This window comes from Ooceraea biroi, chromosome 10 (genome assembly GCF_003672135.1).
Source record: "Ooceraea biroi isolate clonal line C1 chromosome 10, Obir_v5.4, whole genome shotgun sequence".
NCBI lineage: Eukaryota > Metazoa > Arthropoda > Insecta > Hymenoptera > Formicidae > Ooceraea > Ooceraea biroi.
The window spans coordinates 8911680-8930986 of record NC_039515.1 but is presented as its reverse complement, the minus strand read 5'-3'; the positions used below and the strand labels follow the sequence as shown (position 1 = coordinate 8930986).

Sequence of the window (19307 nt, the reverse complement as noted above, 5' to 3'; positions counted from 1 at the left end):
CATTCATGAATGTGAAAAATTATTTTTGAAACTCTTGGAGCCTCAAAGTAAAGGCCTCATAGATTCACATAATTGAAATCCATCATTGGGAGTGTAACGTTTCTTCTGTGTTAGGTAAAATGAATAAAGCGCAGGTTTCTCTCTCTCTCTTTCTCTCTCTCGCTCGCTCATGAACGCGAATTGATAAACTGCTGACTGACATTTGCTGTTAAACTATTATTATTTTAGAACGTTGTTTTTAGAAAGAATTTGAGTCTAAAAATACTTTTAGTTTATGAATGAATAATTAACTGGGACTGACGACTGTGATTACTTTTATTGTACGAATCTCTGCTACAATTAGTTATTTGACGCTACAATAATAAAATTCAATTAGCTGCAATTTGAACACGATATGACAAAGCGTTGTTGATATGTTCTAATTTCATGATTGAGTTTTATTAAATTGTTAAAGTTCAGTAATTATGATCACGATATTGCAGGATTATATAATCTTGTGCGTTGTTCTTATCATTCTCATTCAGGTGCAGTTAATATGTATTTTGCTAATTGATGTCAGCTGTGTCTTAAACAGCGACGTCTGCAATTTAATCCGCAACAAAAGACCGCGCGAATATTTTTTATCTATCTCTATACCGTGATCAAAAGCTAATTTCACACTTGCTCTCTTAAGATCTACCTACATATTTACAGAATTAATAATCGCGATTAATCGTGCTTATCAGATATAAATATAAATTCTGCATGTCCCTTAAATAAACGTATCATTAGCGTCATATGTCATCCCAAAAAGTCCCTCGACTGATCTCGTGCGATTTTGCAGATTCACATAACATAATTCTGTATTTCACATATCCTTTGAGGCTTCCGCAGAATCATGGCGCCAAAGATCATATCCAAGATTATTCCCAAGAGATCCATTTCCTAAGCTCCCGGCCCCCGTGACAATGAATTATTCGGCGTAATCAGGGGCACCTTGACCATTTGCTCACTATTATTCGCGACATCGCTACTCGTCGTCGCGAGCGGAGCGACTGTTAGCTCGGCGACACTCGTCGTCAGTTTCGAGACCCGCTCGATCTTGGCGGCTCTTGGCACGACGATCCGCGACGATTCGATCTTCCGCGGGAAGATCACCTCATGACGATCGTCGCGCACTCGCAGTCGTTGCAGACGGCGCGTGCGATTCGTAGTCGCCACGGTGCTGTTTTCGTCACTCTTGACCGTCGTGCTGCTTGGCAATTCTGTCGTGATGAGGGTCCTGGTCGTGGTCGTCGTCGTGGTCGTCGTGCCGCGACGATTTCCACTATTGTCAGCAGACGCGAGCGAATCGGTGCAATTCGGTGGCGGTTGCGGGTGGAGATACGTGATCGGCCAGTGCCTACCATGGTAGTATCCAGGATCGTATGGACGATCGTGACGGTCACTGTCGATTGGTCGTATCGGTCTCGGACTTGGCTTGTAAGGATAGTACTTCTCGCTGCAAGGGCGCCATTGATCCTCCGACGGTCCCACGTAACACCTGCGATTGATTTGATTTTAATACTTTGCTTTGTTGTTTTTAGGAGTACGAGGAAAGCTGCACAGAACACACGCTGAATTGGTAAGTGGCTCATTATTGGTTACAACCGAGAAGAAATGTGAGGTAAAAATAAATGGAATTTATCTCACTTATCTCATTTAAATGACAAGGAAATGCTATTTAAATTTATCTACTTCTTAAAAATGGCTTCTTTAAAGTTTCTTATGACGTAAGTCTATGGCGAATGTGAAAATGAAGAAGTTGTATCTGAGAGAAAGTTTGGATAGAAGAGAGCATTTACGGCGCGCGACTGTAATGTGTAATATACTCATAATGATGTACCATGGATAATGATATCCTTGCGAGAAGCCACAATGATGCGTCGGTGCGCAGCAGTAATCCCAGCTACCGTATTCGCCTCCCTCGGTCTCGCAGGCCCAAAATCCAGCGATCTTGTTCTTCTCGCACTTTGTGCCCCTTTTACACGGGTGACCGTTTACCGTGTAATAGCGGAAGGTCGAGTACTCATTTGCTAATTTGGAAAAGATCGAACAAAATTAATTAAATAACACGTAAAAGTTATTTATATCTTAATAATACTCTTAATAACCCAGCAAACATAAAGTAACAGGTAATATACATGTTAGTTATAATTTCCCACTCAACAATGTAATTGTTACATAACATGTATGTTATGTTGTATTTATATTAATGAGTGGGAAATTATAACTAACATGTATATTACCTGTTACTTTGTGTTTGCTGGGAATATTCTTTTCACAGATATAAAAGATCTCTTAACTAATTATTCAGAATGATTCTTATTTTATTATATGTCTGCACTCACGGTAAAGGGACCCAAGTCCCTGGTCGAATCCACCGGGACGAATACCATATTCGAACTTGTCATCATAACTGCCACCATAACTGCCATATCCTCCACCAGGGCGATATACTCCAACGGGATCGGGTTTGTCAGGGTCGAACGGTTTCATGCCATGATAACTGGTCGGTTTCGGCATCGTAAAAAAAGGCCTTGGGTCTGGATGAGTACCGTAAGGTCTTACGCTCGGGTAACTGGTTTCTGGACCAAAGTCAGGTCGCGTAGAACCCGGAAGTAACGGTTTCGACAATCCCGGACCGCCAAATACGCGATCGTCATCGATGGAATAACCGGTGACCACGCAATGTGGATCCAAGTCCTTCCATGAGTAGAGAACATGATTGTCGTCATATACATAGTCTAGGCCAGGTCGTAGATCTCTTACAGGCACGTCGCTGAGCAAACAGTTTTCCTCTGTGCCGTGAGAAGTGAGCCTGAAGATCGAAGGAAATTGCTAATGAAATTAATCTCGATTTTCTTGTATCTCTAATCCCTAATCGTAAAATATGTTTATCATTAATCTAATAATCACATTTTTTAAAACAATTTTAGAGAACTAATAACACTTTTATAGTTTTTTAATGGCCTCAAACTCGGATTAATATTCAAAGTTTTTCGAACTTGATTTAAAATTCTACATTAAATGTTAGTGATTTTTAATTAAATCTATGGAGTATTACTTGTAACTGTAAGACATGCATGGAACAGTGTCGGTTTCTCTCATCTTCGAGCACTTCTGTCGACAATCCTGCTCGGAATTGACACACGTTGCCAAGAGCACGGCGTAAGGCGTCAGTTTGCATGGCTTATTATATCCAGAGTAACACACTGCAAATGAATTTATCATTTTTAGTTTACAGTAATTTGAATTTATTGAATTTATAGTTCCAACGATGAAATACTTTGTATAATGAGTATTCGTTTGATGTGTCTTACATGTATCTTCGTCTCCTTGCACGTTCTCCTTGAACTGTTTGCCGTTGAATCGCCCCGCCCCATTGAAAAACGGCACAACGTAAAGTTCGCATCCCCTGCCGAAACTACCCCTTTCGTACAACTCCGCGCCGTCCATGTCCGGCATTTGGGCAGGATTGATATCTTGCGAGGGCCAGTCGCTCAGGTAACAATTAGTTGAATCTGATTGCCCTTGCTCCAATGTATATCTTGAAATATTTAATGTATAAAATGATATATAGTGTGTGTATTCTCTCATAGTTGAGAAATTAGTTTAACTCGAAGTCGCTCGATCGATTTTTCCGTGAAAAAAAAGTGTTCTGTCCTTATTGCAAAACTTACTTGAACGTGAAGCTTCTGCATGTAAAATCTTGCGCTATCGTACACTCTGCCTGACACTGGCCCAGATTATCAACCACCATCGACTTCTTAACAACATCCGTCGGCATTCCGAATCCGCTTCTGACTCTCCAAAAGCACTCTAAAAAAAGTTTCACGAAGAACTTCTCCGTGAGTATCTCCTAATCGAATCAAATCCTACCGAAAAAAAGAGAGAGAGGAAGAGAGATAAAGAGAAAGAGAAAGACAGACGATTCATGGTTGTCTGTTGACTTTAGTCGTTAGTTGAAACACAAAGCGGAACGCATAACACGCATATACACGCACAACATACACATATATGATAACGCAATTAGGGCAGTAGTACAACATCGAGAACGACAAATGCATTGTCCGCTGAAAGTTATTCTTATTTATCCCTTAAATTTCTGCAGGGGATAGATAAATAATACACGGAAAATAATTTTGATCAAGTTGCATTTATATTAAGATTAATCAAAGATAAAATCTTCTCGATTAAATCGTATACCATCCGGGGGATGTGGACTCGTTTCTCTCCTCACGCCGCAGGTTCGCGAATTAATCATGGCATAAATATCGTAATCGCGATCCGGCTCGAGGTCGACATAAAAGTTCAGGTCTTTGTATGAGATGTCGCTCAGGAGACAATTGTCCGTAGGATCCGTGGGTGCTACATTATATCTGTTAAATAAGCATTAAATTAGTTAACAATAAATTCATCAACATAGACATCGCGCATTAATATCAAATCATGGTATAATTATTATATTAATACAATATAAGAGAGAGAGAGAGAGAGAGAGAGAGAGAGAGATATCAGTTTTCCTTATATTGCTAATATAAAAATATATCATTTATGAAAACACATATACTCTAATATTATATTAGAATATTATTAATACATAATTAGAAATTATTGAAACATGCCTGTAACTGAAGCTCATGCAGACGTAGTTCTTCTCATTAATGCACAGACTCTCGCATTGGTCCAGATTCGGCGTGAGATACGTCTTCCGCACAACCCCTCGGCTAAGCCTGAATCCCGCGCCAGCCCGGACGGAGCATTCTTCGGTTTTTCCGGTTGCACCGTAAATCGGATCCTGGTCGGCCGGTATGTAACTATCGCCGTATCCAAACGCGCCACCATAATTGTAAAACTCGCCATAAAAATGATCGTTCTCGTAGGGACGCGGTTTGGGTCGCGATTGCGGATGGTACTTGGGTATGTCGAATTTGTCCGCAACGTAATTCGTGTCATAGCCATAAGAACTGCCGTAAACGGTGCCGTAGAGCCCCCAATCGCGATCCTTACGATGATCTGGCAAATACGAACTGATCTCGTTTGTGCCTGTGTCATGAAACAACGATACATGATAAGATGATTCTCGAAAATATTAGATACTCAAATTTTTAACAATGAAAATTAATAAAATAATATTTTCTTTATCTACAAATATATATTACCTATATCGTAAGGGGGCCCATGATCAATTCTTCTGTCCGGATACCGCGCCCATGGCAGATCTTTGTTATAAAATTTGTCGTCCGTGGGTCGTCTAGGTGGAAATCGGCCGCCATAGGCGAATCGATCTTCTGGTCTCGGATATTCACCCCTAATTGAACCTTGTCCATCTTGGTAATTTCTTTGATCGAATCCCTCGTACGTACCGCGATCACCATAGATCAGTGGCGGCTGTCGATCGTGATTCAAGGGCCGCGGCCCATAATCCAAGGGCCGCGGGATCTCGTTCGAAGGACGTCGATCATAATCCAAGGGCCGCGGGATCTCGTTCGAAGGACGTCGATCGTAATCCAACGGCCGCGGGATCTCGTTCGAAGGACGTCGATCGTAATCCAAAGGTCGCGGAACTTCCTTCGACGGCCGCTGATCATAATCCAAGGGTCGTGGCACTTCGTTGACAGGGCGTCGATCCGGAATATGAGGTCTTGCAGCAAATTTGCATCAGATAAATTTTGTGATTAAGATTTACTTCATTTTGGAGAAGTAATTTCTTTTTTTATATCTATTTGTTAATTAAAATCTTTTTACAACCAAATAGAAGTTGTTTAAAAAAAGAATTAATTGTATAAATTCTTAAAGAATTAAAAGAACACCAAATTAATCTTTTAAATAACTTAAAAAATTTTTAATATGATGAATTTGAATATAAAATAATAATATAACAAATTTTACATGGTTAACTGAACATAGTTTAAGATAAAAATGTTTCACATTGCCAAGATCAATTCATTATCACTTTACCTTACGTCTGGTCTATTGATAGAGTAAGGTGGACCATAAGACTGACTGCTGGGTCTAGGTTGATTCCACCGATTCCAGGTCGGTCGCGTTCCTCCAGGTGGAGTTATCATGCAGTTCGGGTCCTTCTCGTAGTAGTCGCATTCAGGATCCGATACAAAGTCTCGATGGAGATCCGTACGAGAATAAGGCACTGATGTCATCTCGCACATCCCTCTCGTTCCATGTCCGATGCGTCTTTTTGTGCAAAATCATAATTACTCGATAGCGGATGAAGTTATTGTCTTAATCTCGTTAATCGGGCGAATTATTAATGATTATCGGTCACAGCGATTTGTTGTTAGCCGATGCTAGTGACAAGATTCGTGATACGCACGTGCGTGATCGCTCCTCAACGGAGAAGCGTGTCACAGATTGTGATGTGATCAAATTGTCCGTGATGCAATCGCGCGGTGGGTCATGCATACATATGTATTGTATTTTACGTGTGCATTTGATGACGAATACCCCAGATACATTCGCACATATATGGAAACGCGTAAAATCATCCCAAGCGTGAATAGTAATCGTTAACTGTCTCGCGGATTTTTTTCGTTTATCTTGCGAGGAATTTATTGAGATATTAACGTACAATTAAAAATTATATAAACTGTAGTCGAATGTCCCCGACATGCGCGCGCTCAGGGAGGACCTCTTTCTGATTACTCTCGTTTGTTTCGTAGCCAATTGTAAAGCGATTGTGATAAGTAAAGGAAGATCTCTCAAAGAAGTATCTGTTATTCTCTCCTTAGCCACTCCCCACAAAGCAATCAGAACTCTTCGAGGAGATTCTATTGCGTCATCAAAACACGACTACGTCGTTGTGAAATAAATAAATATCGTCAATTGTAGATCTTTCTCCTTATCCTCTTCCTTATGAGGAATTTCTTCACTTTGTCAACACATAAATTAAAATTAACATAATTTCATGAAACTTCAATTTGCTTAGAATTTGTGTATCTTTTCTGAATTTGTAAGAATAATGTTTGTTACCTGTAATTGAAACCTTCGCAAACGAAGAGCTTCTCGTAGTCGCAGGCGCGATGGCAATCCTCGAGCCTCTCGCACTCGATGGCGCGCCTGATCTCCCGACTCTTCTTGCCGGATAACAATCTTCTGTAGCATGCTGCAAAACGAAATTTCAATGCACTTTCTGCGGGCATCATCCTCTTTCCCACGCGAAGCGTGACTTACGCGAGCACTCATCCTCCACTATGATAATCGAGCTCGAAACGGCCCACGCGAAACGCGCCATCACGACCAACGAAAAGGTCCATAGCCACCGTCGTCGTGTCGACATGATTTTTGATCGATGACGAATCGTCTTACCGAAACGAACGTGTCACTGGCGAATCGCAGGAGGACGGACGCGATACGCTTGAGACGGTTCTTCCTCCTCAACACCTCGAATTTTCCTTCGAGCCGCAATTCATTCTCACGATACATCGCGATCCGTAACGAAGTATGGCCATTTTCGTATCTCCTGGAGAGGATTTTCACGTATTGGTTTATGGCGTTGCGGCCCGCACTCTCTCGTTACGACCAACGTTCGCGCGAAAAATGCCGCGAACTGAAAATCGCGCAAAAAGTAACGGAGAAATTACAGACTCGCATCGTTTTATAGAAAAGTGAACGTTTTCGCGAGGATAGTGGGAGGTACCGCTCGCACGTCGGAGGAGGGGTCTCTTCGCGTTACATGATCATTAATGATTCCACTTACTATTATTTTCCTTTGCTCACGGACGGCGGTTTCGTTCGTTTGCCGAGCGCCGTCATTCCTCGTGCCTTATACAATTAATCGCGGAATTGATTCACGAGTCGTTCGAGCTCGGCGTTTTTAGGTAATTGCAGGATGTACTACACGGATCTTTTTAATTACGACGCGATTTTGTAAGAGCGTACGGAAAGATCTTCTGTACACACGAGTATTCTTTTCGATATTTTACATTTTACCTTCATCCAATTACACATCGCTGAGATTAAATTCGTGTTTAATTCAATTTTACGATTCAGTCATTGAATTCTTCTTCATAAATATCATGGAATGTCTTCCATATTTTCAACCAAAGTGTAGAAGATGGTATTACATTTATTCGCCGTGAGATCTCTGTTCAGAAACCATCTGCCGGAACCATTTGCATTTTTCCGTCGTTAAAGGAATTTTTGTGCCAAGGAACAACAAAGAGACGTGACATCACTTTAGAAGGGAGATGCCGTCGCGTGTCCTTCGAGATTCGTCAGGGTCACAATTACCTCAATTATTTCAGCCAGCCTAGCTCTTAATGTCGCGCCATAACTTCAGCAAAACCGCACTTCCGCGATTTGAGCCTAGTCCAGCCAAATTTAATCGCGAGACCTTCACGCGGATGTTACATCGAATTTTGTGATCATATCAACGGGAGCGGGAGATCAAATTCTGCAATTATGTCGCAACCAATGTGTGTCTAATAGTGTCTAATAGTGATTACAACAATTTTCAATCAAAGCAGGAGGGCAGATTGCGCGCAGTTGATTCAAAGCGCAGCTGTGCGCAGGCAGGAATGAGGTACTAGCTGTCGAAAGTAAAAGCGTCTGATGCCCGTAGATCACGCGAACCGGATGTCGGTCCGTCTGCAACGCCACGACATTTATTTTCCTCCCTTGTGCAACTTGTCATTCTCGTCCTGCGGTGGCACAATCGCGAAAACTCATCGAGTTTCTTTTGCCTGGTCATTGCTCGAACGACTTTCGTTAGAGAACAATTATTTACCAAATTATTATTCTGAAACGTCAAATAAATTCTTGTTGTTAACAGTTTCTCAATAAATCATTGTATTATTTTATTGAATAATCCGAGGAAGGCCAGGTCACGTTATTCGGTTTTGTTGTTGCTGGAAAGATGTGCGAGAGTGCGATAACAACGGCTAACGCCGGAAGTCAACGGTTGCAGCGAGCTAATTCGCATACGGTTTAAAATCCGTGTCAATGCCGTTGCCATTTGTCAATCGGTTCTCAGATGAACGCAGCTCGATAAACTACCAACTGACTACGATGGTGAAATTGTGAACCAATTGATCATGCGGAATTAATCATCTATATTGCCGTTGTGCGACAGAATTTTACGATTTAGCTTTTAGCTTTAATGAAAAAAAATACATATTATATATATAACATTAATTGCTAAAAATATTATTTGCGCTACTTGGCGCATTGTAGAGAAACATAAAAATGAATAAACAACACGAATTTAAATGTAATAATAATGCAATGTTTTATGATTTGATTATAACATTAGATGATAATCTGAATAACTTATGATAATTTGCGCTGCTATCTGAGATTTAAAGTGCAAAGATCTTGCGTGTACTGACTTTACGTCTGAAGACAATTTAATTTAATGGCACAATGTCGTTTTACGTAAGGGTGATAATCAGCCTGTGGAACGCAGTGCGAGCGCGCATATAATGCAACCGTATGATTGCCGCACAGAAAAATTGAGGTTGCGTCTCACATACGCATCATACGCGAAGTGGCTGCAGCGACAATTGGCCGAATATTTGTGTCTCCGGTATTTCGCGTATGAGTTCGTTAAAACTTCGCGTTTCTATATCTCGAGGTGCAACAAATAAAGTCTCACGTGTCACGCGTTCGGATTAATCAGAATTTTATTTATTAAGCGATTGAACATCGCGAGAAGTTACGTTGTCAATAAGATTGCTCGAACAAATTGGCAAAATAATATCGGTACTTACACTTTAGTCTTTCGGTCTGCCTGATCTTCGTGCCAAAGCCACGAAACGCAGTCAATAGTTCTGGATTCCACGTCTCAAAAATATCCCTGAATCCCGCATTCAAAATTTTCGCCCCGTTTGCCTCAAAAGTGTAAGGATTGACAATTGGACGAAATCCTTTATCGACATCGTGATTTCCTGCGATCAGTCCGTTCTGCTTCGTTCTCGCGGTGATTCCTGAACCTTTGGACACGCCATTGAAGAATCCCTGATTTTTATATCCATCGAGATGTGTCCCAATTGCATTGCGGTACTTTGTCGGATCATGAGTGGTCCAAAATCCGAAATCCGCGGGTACTTTGTTCTTCGAGGATCCATCGTGGACGAAAATAGGTCTTGAAAATAGGTCAAAGGGCTCATTGTGGATAGTCAGAGCCTTGTACGAGTGAAGATCGCTGTCGAAGTCGGATGCAAAGTTTAAGCGACTGATCTCACTGAAGGGATTCCGAAAGGGCGATCCGCCAAAGTCCAGGCGACTATAAGTCGGATCTGGATGGATCCTTTGGCCGAACTTCTGGTTCGCTGGTATCGATAGGTCATGATTGTCAACTTTCGCGTTGTTAATTCCGAACGGATTGTTAATAGGTGGCACCAGATTTCTATTTCTAAGAATATCGGAGACGCGAAGTTCATCGTCGAAGGATGGCGTGAATCCTTGTTGGTATGAAGGACCATTGGTGATGCTGGGCATCATGGTTCTCATTGTTCTTCAGATGTGACGTCAGATGGAAAGATTAAAATCACGTTATACCAGTTGGATTAATTAAACTATATAAAACATTTATATTACTGAATATAAATTGAAAATATACATAATACATATGCAAAATATATAAAAATTATGAATACGTAGAATAGAAGTTAAAAATCTCTGAAAGGGAAAAACTAAAGCTACATTGTGATACGTACTACCTGCAGATCGAGACTAGATTTCTCTTAGGATATAAACATTTCTTTATTTCCGTCAGAAGAATCTATCTCGCGGCTGAGATAAGAGAGAACAATGGAAATGCTAATGGGGGGATTGTTCTCCATTCGAAATTAATAATCGTGCAATCGTACCCCGGGGATGACAGCACACTTGGCATTGTCGGGCCTAAGAGGCCGCTTCCAAATCTCGTGATCGGCCTTGTCTCATTTTTCCTTTTCTGCCCCCCGATGCCGCCGTTTCCTATTTTGTAGAGCTGATCCGGCTCGCATTGTGGCGTACGTTGACTCTTCACGTAAACGTCGTAATCGGCGTGTAATTGCAGGTCCTCAGGCTGTGGCATTTTCGAGCTGAGCGCACATGTCCCGTTGCCTTTGATGCCGATTCTGAGCCGTAAGAAATCACGATAATAGGTCTAATATTAATACGATACAGTACGATACATCATGCATAATCATTCATTTTAATTCAAAACTTATATGACACGATGTATCAAGCATAATTATTTTCATTCATCAAATCCTTCTCTTTCTCTTATATCTTTCTCTTATATATTTTACAATCGTTTCGCGATACTTTATGCGAAATTGTGAACCGCAATTGGCATCCTATTGCCTGTACATGCTGTCGCGTACCCGAAAGCGAACGCGTTGCAGGGATTCCTCCTTTTCGAGCACTCGTCCTCGCATTCCGAGACGCTGCCAACCGCGACGCTGGTAAAGACGTCCATGTCCGGCAATTTCGATCCGATGGCCACTCTCGTATAGCAATCTGCATTGCGCAATCGTTGTATTTAATCGCCGTAGTTTTTATTGGCTCGACTAGCCACTCGTGCAGCTTACCGTTCGCCACGACCACGAGCTGATTATCGAAAATCAGCTCGATCGCGCGCGATACTTGACAGGACCGCAGGAAACAGACGAGAAGAAGAAATCCACGTTGACACCCCATCGCTGCCGATAAATTCCTTATGCGCCAGGAACGTGACAATTTTTTTCACATGCCGTACAATTCCCGGCTTTCATGGCTTCCAAAGAAACGAGTCTCGCCGATCTCGTTATTATAACATGATCGTCTAATGCATCCTCGATAACAACGTTACGATAGGAATTGCATCCAATATTTCAATTAGTCCTGACTTATTCTCTTTCCCCGCCTCTCATTAGTAGACACACGCGAACGCGCAGCAGTTATTACTTTCCGCCGCGTTATCTCGCGTCCTATTCTATCCGTGATCTATGAATCACGGTTCATTCACACGAGACGTCCCTGAAAGAGTGTCCGTTCGGCGGAAGGTACGCGCGCACGATGCAACGATTGCTGCGATTATCGGACTGATCGTCGCACGATCTCCCCACGGTTCCCCATAGCTTCAGGAAAAATCGTTAAAGCAACTCAGCGTGTCGTTACGCGTATCGCGGAATTGTTAAAAGTATCCACAATCCCGGCTGGATTTCTTCACAGTTTAAACTCACAGCAACAACAACCAAATTGTTAAAAAATTGTTAATCAAACGTCAGGTTCTTATCTTTGACAATAACAAACGGATCCTCGGTGTCATCCACGAGGTTCTTCTTCCTCGTTCGATCACTTCCCCGATCGATAGCTCGCGGCGAAGTGAAGATCGCGATCGATCCGCGCACGGATGTCTGCCTTCTGGCGGCCGCTTCCGCCGATATTAACGAGCGTTCGCGCCTTTAATTAGCGGACCCAGCATAATTAGCGTATCGTCCTTGCCGCGGTTCATTATACTTTCGCGTACGGGCCCCTTGTCTGTCCCGGCTCCTCTTACGATTGACTCACAACTGGGAGCATCGTCTAACTGTATCATTGTCTTATACGGCAGAGTTGGCGTTATGATCACCTCTTCTGCTACCACCGCTTACCCGCTTGCTCGCTCGTTTGCTCGCTCGCTTGCTCGCTTGCTCGCTTGCTTGCCTGCCTGCCGCTTCCTTTTCGTCTTCTTCTCCTGCTCGCTCTTCTGCGTGACGCTTGCACGCTCAAAGGAGCTCGTACTCGCTCGCAGGATCCGCATGCACGCAAGTCCCTCTTATCTTTTACTTGGTCAGCTCTTGCGGTTTCTTGCATTTAATTAACACGGAGAAGACCGGCTCTCGTGCTCATTGCGAAATCGAATTGTGCGTTCCTCATAGGCCGCGCGCACACAGATCGCCAGCGTAGATCGCCCGCGATATGCTCGAGATTCGGTTGAAGAGCCGCGGTTCTGTTCGTGTCTTACTACTTCCGGCGTGCAGTGATCTCGATCGTGACGCTGCAGCCTAATGACTCCGTCATGAATACCTCCTGCTTGATGCTCTGATTTTTAAAATATTTACATTTCGATAGAAATCCGCATGTAGCCGCCTTCCATTGATACAAATGATTCGGCAAATCTTGCGACCGCAAGTGTTCTCATTTCTTATGTCCTTTTTGTTTCTTAACGATTTTATAATAGGAGCTCGTCGTATTCGCGAAAAACATTACTATGTTGTCCTGTTGAGCCGGAAGGTCTCGATTAGCTTACTCGAAGAAGCGCGACTCTTTTGCGCGGCACGACCGTTAACGAGAAGAAAGTGAAAATGCAGCTGTTGCAACGGCGAGACGAGATGAAATTCTTCCTGTTTGGCAAACCACGAAATTCGAGTCGTTACCGTGTCAAGAACCTCCGGAGAGGGATGGGGGAGAAGAAAGGGTGCAATTTTCTTGCGTCGCGGGCGTGTCGAGAAGGGTGTGTAAAGTCCATTGCGCTGATTTCTTTTGCGATCGGAAAGCTGCAGTTGCGTGGCAATTGCCGTTGGTCAATCGCGGACATCGGCTTTACGGCCTATTGTCCTTAAACGGCGATGAAGCCTCATTATACTTTTGCACAGCAAATCGATCCTCTCGCTTGTTAGAAAACGCACGTTGAGCGAGCAGCTCTGCTCAAAGAGCAGAGCTAATCACCCGAGCGGTTTTACTCGCGGCGAGAAGCGTGCGTAATTGCGTACCTACGCATACATCGAATATAACCGTCTCAAGAGCTACATCATATTTCAGGAACCTACGGACAGATAATTGTAGTCTAACGGTGCCTGCCTCTTTGAATCTTTTCGCTTCTGATCCGGATGTAGCCTGATGATAATAATATGCGATCTTGACTCGAGACATCAAGAAATAATCGGTCAAACAGTCAATCTTGGTAACTATTTATGATAGCTGCTTACAGTGTAACATAGAATTTGTAGAAATTTTTTATAAACTATATTTTTTAATTATTTCTGAATAGTTTATAATAATGTTTTTAAGATTCCCTCTATTTATTTCGTCTCGCCTCTATATTCAATGTTCGTAAATTCTCTTTTCCTCATTCATTGAAAACGTTTGAGCGAGCTTAGATCCATTCTCTTGCGAATCGCAAAGTTCATGTTACGCCGGTGAAGAAACGCGGGTTTCGGAGCTCCTCGATTTCCGCACGCGATGTCGACCCTGAGTGTGGAGCGTGTCTTTCGACTGCGCGTTCGTTTTGAAGACGCCGCTGCCGCGTGGAGCCCTAATGGGCCTAGATGCATAGTAAACGGGCGCTTACATAATGAAAATGGGATGAGTTACACGTAGACAAAGCTGGGACGTCACGCTCCGTGGGGCCCGGCCTGGAGTGAGAATGAGTCATTGTGTGATTATCGCTCTCTGTCGTAGCGCGACGGGCAGATTTCCCGAGGAGGCGCAGTTTTTCGGACCTCGAACATGCGTATCCCATCTTGGCTTGCGTAGATGGGACGTTAGAAAGTTTACGATTTCGGCCTGGTTAAGTATTTAAAAATAAAATGCAAAATGAAACAAATGAAATAAATGTAAATAAGAATATAGTAAATTGTAAAAATATTAAGAAATAAAGGTAATTTATATCTTCCGCGATGAAATATGATGATATAGTTATTGAATTTAATAATTTGAAGCGCTTTTTATAAATGAAAGGTGAATCGAATAAGCAACACATATTTTCTTTTATTAGAAATATATTTATTTTTGTCGAATATAAAACTCTGTATACGGTTTAATCGACGAGACGCGTTTGAATATGCATGACAGCGTTTGCAAAAATAAAAATGACGAAGAATCGAGAATCTGTTTCCTAAAAGTCTCGGAAATGATTCGCCGTCCAAAATACGTTCGAACTTAGAGTTTAGCAGTCTTCGCGAAAATCATTATAAATCTATTCTACTCGTTTATAAATAAATTGCGCACCAATGCAAGAGAATACTGCGTTGTATACAATAATAGTATATAATAATAATAATAATAATAAGAGTAATTTACGAACATTAGCTTCTGAATTGCCTCCCCTTCCGAGGTTGCATCATCTATTTTATCTAGTAATTCTGCAGAATATGTAGTATCACGCATTTCGACGATTATATCTTATCAAATAGAATTTTTTCTCACGTGTCGAAATTCCATATAATAAAATATATCAAATTTACTTAATCAGAAGATGGAAATATACAAGAATTACATCAGATAGTTGAGCTCATAATCTCGTGTACACCGCTAAATTTCCTGGTTCGTAGCTCGTCATGAGTAAAGCACCTCGACACGAATTAGCGTGCCGCGTTCTATGAGATCCCGTTCGCACATAAATTTAATATGTCACAAAATACAATCTTCATTTCTCTACACTTATAATAACTATCATTATTCATCTACAGAAAGCTCGGTTTGTGTAACTTTTCTCAACGTTACTTAAGCTCTAGCTCTACAATAGCTTGATATCGTCGATTTAACGCCCGCGATAAATCGACGTGAACATTGCCTGGCCTATTTAATTGAATAACATAGGACCGAAGCCGCTCGAAAGTGCGGTTCGTTGCTCGCATTGCGTTTCGCGCATGCACCATATGCATCCGGAAAACCAGGATTTGGCCGGGACAAGAGATTTCTGATGGAAAAATACACATATATGCACAAGGGGAAAAGGAAAATGATCGACGAGGGGATGGTCGCGCGTCGATACGAAGCACTCGAGCAGAGTGCAATCTTCTTCCTTTAATGTTCTCTAAGCTAAAACTAGCAGCAAGTGAACGGCTTCTCGTATATACCGTGAGCAATACTGGTGTTCTGCGGGCTCTCCTCGACGGAAGGCGATGGTGGCATGTCGTCTCCGCCGATTCTGAGAGTGGTGGTCATATTGTCCTGGTTGTTCGCCACGTTCAGTAGACCCATAGCGATCGTCAGGAAAACGGTCTCGATTCCCTCGTTGTGCAGCACCGAGGTCTCGTGATACGTAGCGCCAATCTCCGTGGCGTACTTGCGGCCTTCCTCGCCGTCGACCTGTCGCTTAGTGGTCAGATCGGACTTGTTGCCGATTACGGCCAGCACCAGGGTCTCCTCCACGTTCTGTCGCAGCTCCTTCACCCAACCCTTGATCGCGGCGAAGGTGCTGTACTGCGTGAGGTCGAACACCAGCATGGCCGCGTTGGCGTTCCTGTAATACATCGGCGCCATGGAGCGAAATCTCTCCTGGCCAGCTGTATCCCATACCTATGCAAGAGTGGCTTGGTTTTAAAGAGAATTCGTTACATCGATCAAGCTTCTCGTAATGGATCGAACTGCGGCGAGTCGTTAGGTAAAGCGCGAATTTCTCAAATTGTGTAATCGAAATCATGAATTCTGGTAATGCGGGTATTTGCTGGGAGGTGGAACGTGAATGCCTCCGATGGATGAGGGTCACGAGGTTAATTGAAAAGATAACGATAACGCCGAACGTGATGCGACTGTCGCGCGATTACACGTCGATATTGGCAGATATCGACACGAAGAAGCAGTGGAAAAATTCGAGTCGGTTCGATTCCTACTTGCAACTTAATCCTTGCATTCTCCAGATTGAGCCGGCAGTTGAAGAAGGACGCCCCAATTGTAGGACCCGCTTGATCGTAGTTCCCCACGTAACGTCCGATCAGGCTCGTCTTGCCGACAGCTGAAATGATATCGTCATTCGGGTGCTAATGATAGTCTTGCGTATCTATATCTGCATGATCGTTTCATTTCTGGCGCCAACATCTTGGCACGTGTAACGTCCGCGCGTTGCTCCACATACGAAGAGAAAGATCAATCCTCTTATTTGATAGTGAATCACGGGACTCGACAAACGAACGTTCGCACGGCGGTCACGAGCGCATGCATCTACCGTTTTCCGATTACTTTCACATTTCACGTCCAATTAGTTTTTGTTTTCTTGCCAAAGTAGCGTCATGTTTAATCATGATTGTAATCTGAACGGAGGGGTAAAACTTTCTTAATTAAGCGACACAGCTGTGGCAGCAGCCGGAATCGAATACAATGACATGTGCTGTATGTATTTGTAGAATGAGCATTCATGTATCTTCACTACAGTCAGCGAAGATTAATAATTGACAATTTAAGATTGAGAGAGATAGGCGATAACAGAGATGTAAATTCACATTTGTTAGATTTCTTTTTTTATCAAGGGAAAGATATATTGGTGCACAAAAATAATTCTCTGACGAGATTACAGTCTTGCATAATTTTTCGGTGCCGATAAATATCTCGATCTCGTTGAGTAAATATTGTACGTCGAAAAGATAACGTGATGATAAAGATGTGTATTACGTTACACACCATGCGGGATTGTTTCTATAAAAGGTATAAAAGGTTTCTTTCACCTATGCTGTGCGGAAAAGTTTCACGCGAATTTTGAGATTCTCAGATTCTTAAGTGTACCTCGTGACGTAAAAAATGATAAATGAAAGAAAAACAAGAAAAATTGTCAACACAGAATCTTAAGAAATAATCCCAAGGGATAACATTTTATGAAACGGGGTAAAGTTGTTAATGTATAAATATTCTCATAGTCGCAAGATTATTTTAAAATATCGAAGATCGTAAAGGCAGTAATCTCGCCGAATATCTCTGAAATAAATGTTTACGAGACAGTCCAGAACGAATCAGAACATTTGACATTTTATCGCAACCGTTATCGTTACGATTGTTATAGAAATCATGCGCACATATTGACATTCCGTGCATGCTAACAATGAACCGATTAATTTCATAAATTCAAGAGCGCGATTACGTGACGACAGGTGATTTTGTATCTCATTAGCAGCGAGCTTAACTCGACGACATTCACGCATATGTAACTATATCAAATTGTTGCAACATCGAGTTTCGTAACGATAGGTAAGTGAGCAGTGCGAATCCCCGAGTAGCGTTTATTGTTAGCGCTAACCTAACCTCCAACGACGTAACAAAAGAGGAAAAGAAAAATGAATCACTAACAATGACGTGATGACTGCTGCCTGAAGTATCTAATCGCGTCACATGTGCTCGCGCGATTCGCTCGCTCGTTCACGCGACTTCGGACGATCCTTCACCTCGCGATATTAGATCAAGATGATTAGAATACTTGTGTAGCCGCGGGTTTTATCATCGATCAGCACTTACCCTGCGATCCCAGCATCACTACTTTTCCTTCGATCGTCTTCATGTCCAATGCACTACATAATCGAACTGAACGGTTCGTCTCGAACCGGAAGTCCGCGCCGTACCGCGCGATTAAACGGACAAAAGTGCGGCTATTTTGACGTTTCCCACGCTCATAGCGGTGTAACTCGCGGCATTGTTGTGTTCTGCTGGTCGGTAACTCGCATCCAGCATCAATCAGCTGGAGCGACAGCAGAAGCTGGCGCCACTTTACAGTGATATTTAGTAGCTTTTAGGTATGCATCTTGGTTGGTAAAATCATAAGATTTCAACAGATAAGATCGGACTACCAACGAATTTTTTTAAATAGATCTTTTCATTGGTTGCGCAGAATGACAAATCTTTTTGCATAAATCCTTTTTTGATGAAAGAAAATTTTTATTCCACTCCATCTTTTTTACTACACTTTTGAAGTCTCTTTTAAAAGCTTCCTTATATTCTTTTCCTTCTGTCTCTTTGTCAATATCTTACTCAGTTTGTATGCACAAACTGCACAACTTATATATTATAAGCATATATATTATCATACGAGGCAAGTCAATAATAAAACTGTAATTTTTGAAATTTTTTTATTTTTACCATAAAGTCCAGTTTATTGACAAGCATTTCTACGTGTATTGTAATTGTGGAAAAGGATTTGTTGTTCTAAGCAAGCAAAAAACAGCAATGGAATTAATTCATGGGTAAAACGTAGACGATTCCAGGATCCTCTTAAAGATCGATAACCATACGGGAGTATGACAATTCTTGACAGCGTTAAACGTCGTGTCATCAACAGCAGTAAGAAGAACATATTGTTCAAATGCATGCGACGGTTGCGTCGACCAAGTACGTGAGACGGGCAAAAAGAAAAGGGGTCGGTAACATTCCGACCAGAACGATGAGCGAAAGCGGAAAGAAACGCAACTTAGGATCGTTATTAATGGACTGTATTTTGAGTTAAATGAAATAAACGAAACTATGAACAGAATTTCTGTGTAACAAAATAAATCTGGGACTCGATAGAAGTGGGTTTCGAGGGTGCGAAAACCCATAATCACGGCGTCTAATTCGGCCAATTTTATCCGGAAATCTTGCTCGGTCTTATTCACTATCGATCCCGCGATACGGAA

The 19307-nt window shown here is 42.2% G+C and overlaps 2 protein-coding genes across 2 annotated transcripts; both read right to left on the bottom strand.

Moving 5' to 3' along the window:
* Positions 1-297: 297 nt before the first annotated feature.
* LOC105283701 lies at positions 298-14586 on the bottom strand. Its single transcript, XM_011346685.3, has 15 exons — positions 11559-14586; positions 11352-11487; positions 10851-11102; positions 9750-10495; positions 7012-7144; positions 5983-6216; positions 5184-5665; positions 4647-5067; positions 4228-4400; positions 3702-3840; positions 3342-3568; positions 3086-3233; positions 2370-2839; positions 1865-2054; positions 298-1522 (listed from the first exon to the last, which is right to left on the bottom strand). The coding sequence occupies exons 1-15, from the start codon at positions 11665-11667 to the stop codon at positions 925-927; spliced, it is 4458 nt and encodes a 1485-aa protein (XP_011344987.2). The 5' UTR covers positions 11668-14586; the 3' UTR covers positions 298-924.
* A 111-nt stretch (positions 14587-14697) lies between these two features.
* LOC105283702 (ras-related protein RabJ) lies at positions 14698-18356 on the bottom strand. Its single transcript, XM_011346686.3, has 3 exons — positions 18157-18356; positions 16548-16669; positions 14698-16233 (listed from the first exon to the last, which is right to left on the bottom strand). Exons 1-3 carry the CDS (start codon positions 18197-18199, stop codon positions 15760-15762), a joined length of 639 nt encoding a protein of 212 aa, XP_011344988.1. The 5' UTR covers positions 18200-18356; the 3' UTR covers positions 14698-15759.
* Between the last annotated feature and the right edge of the window lie 951 nt (positions 18357-19307).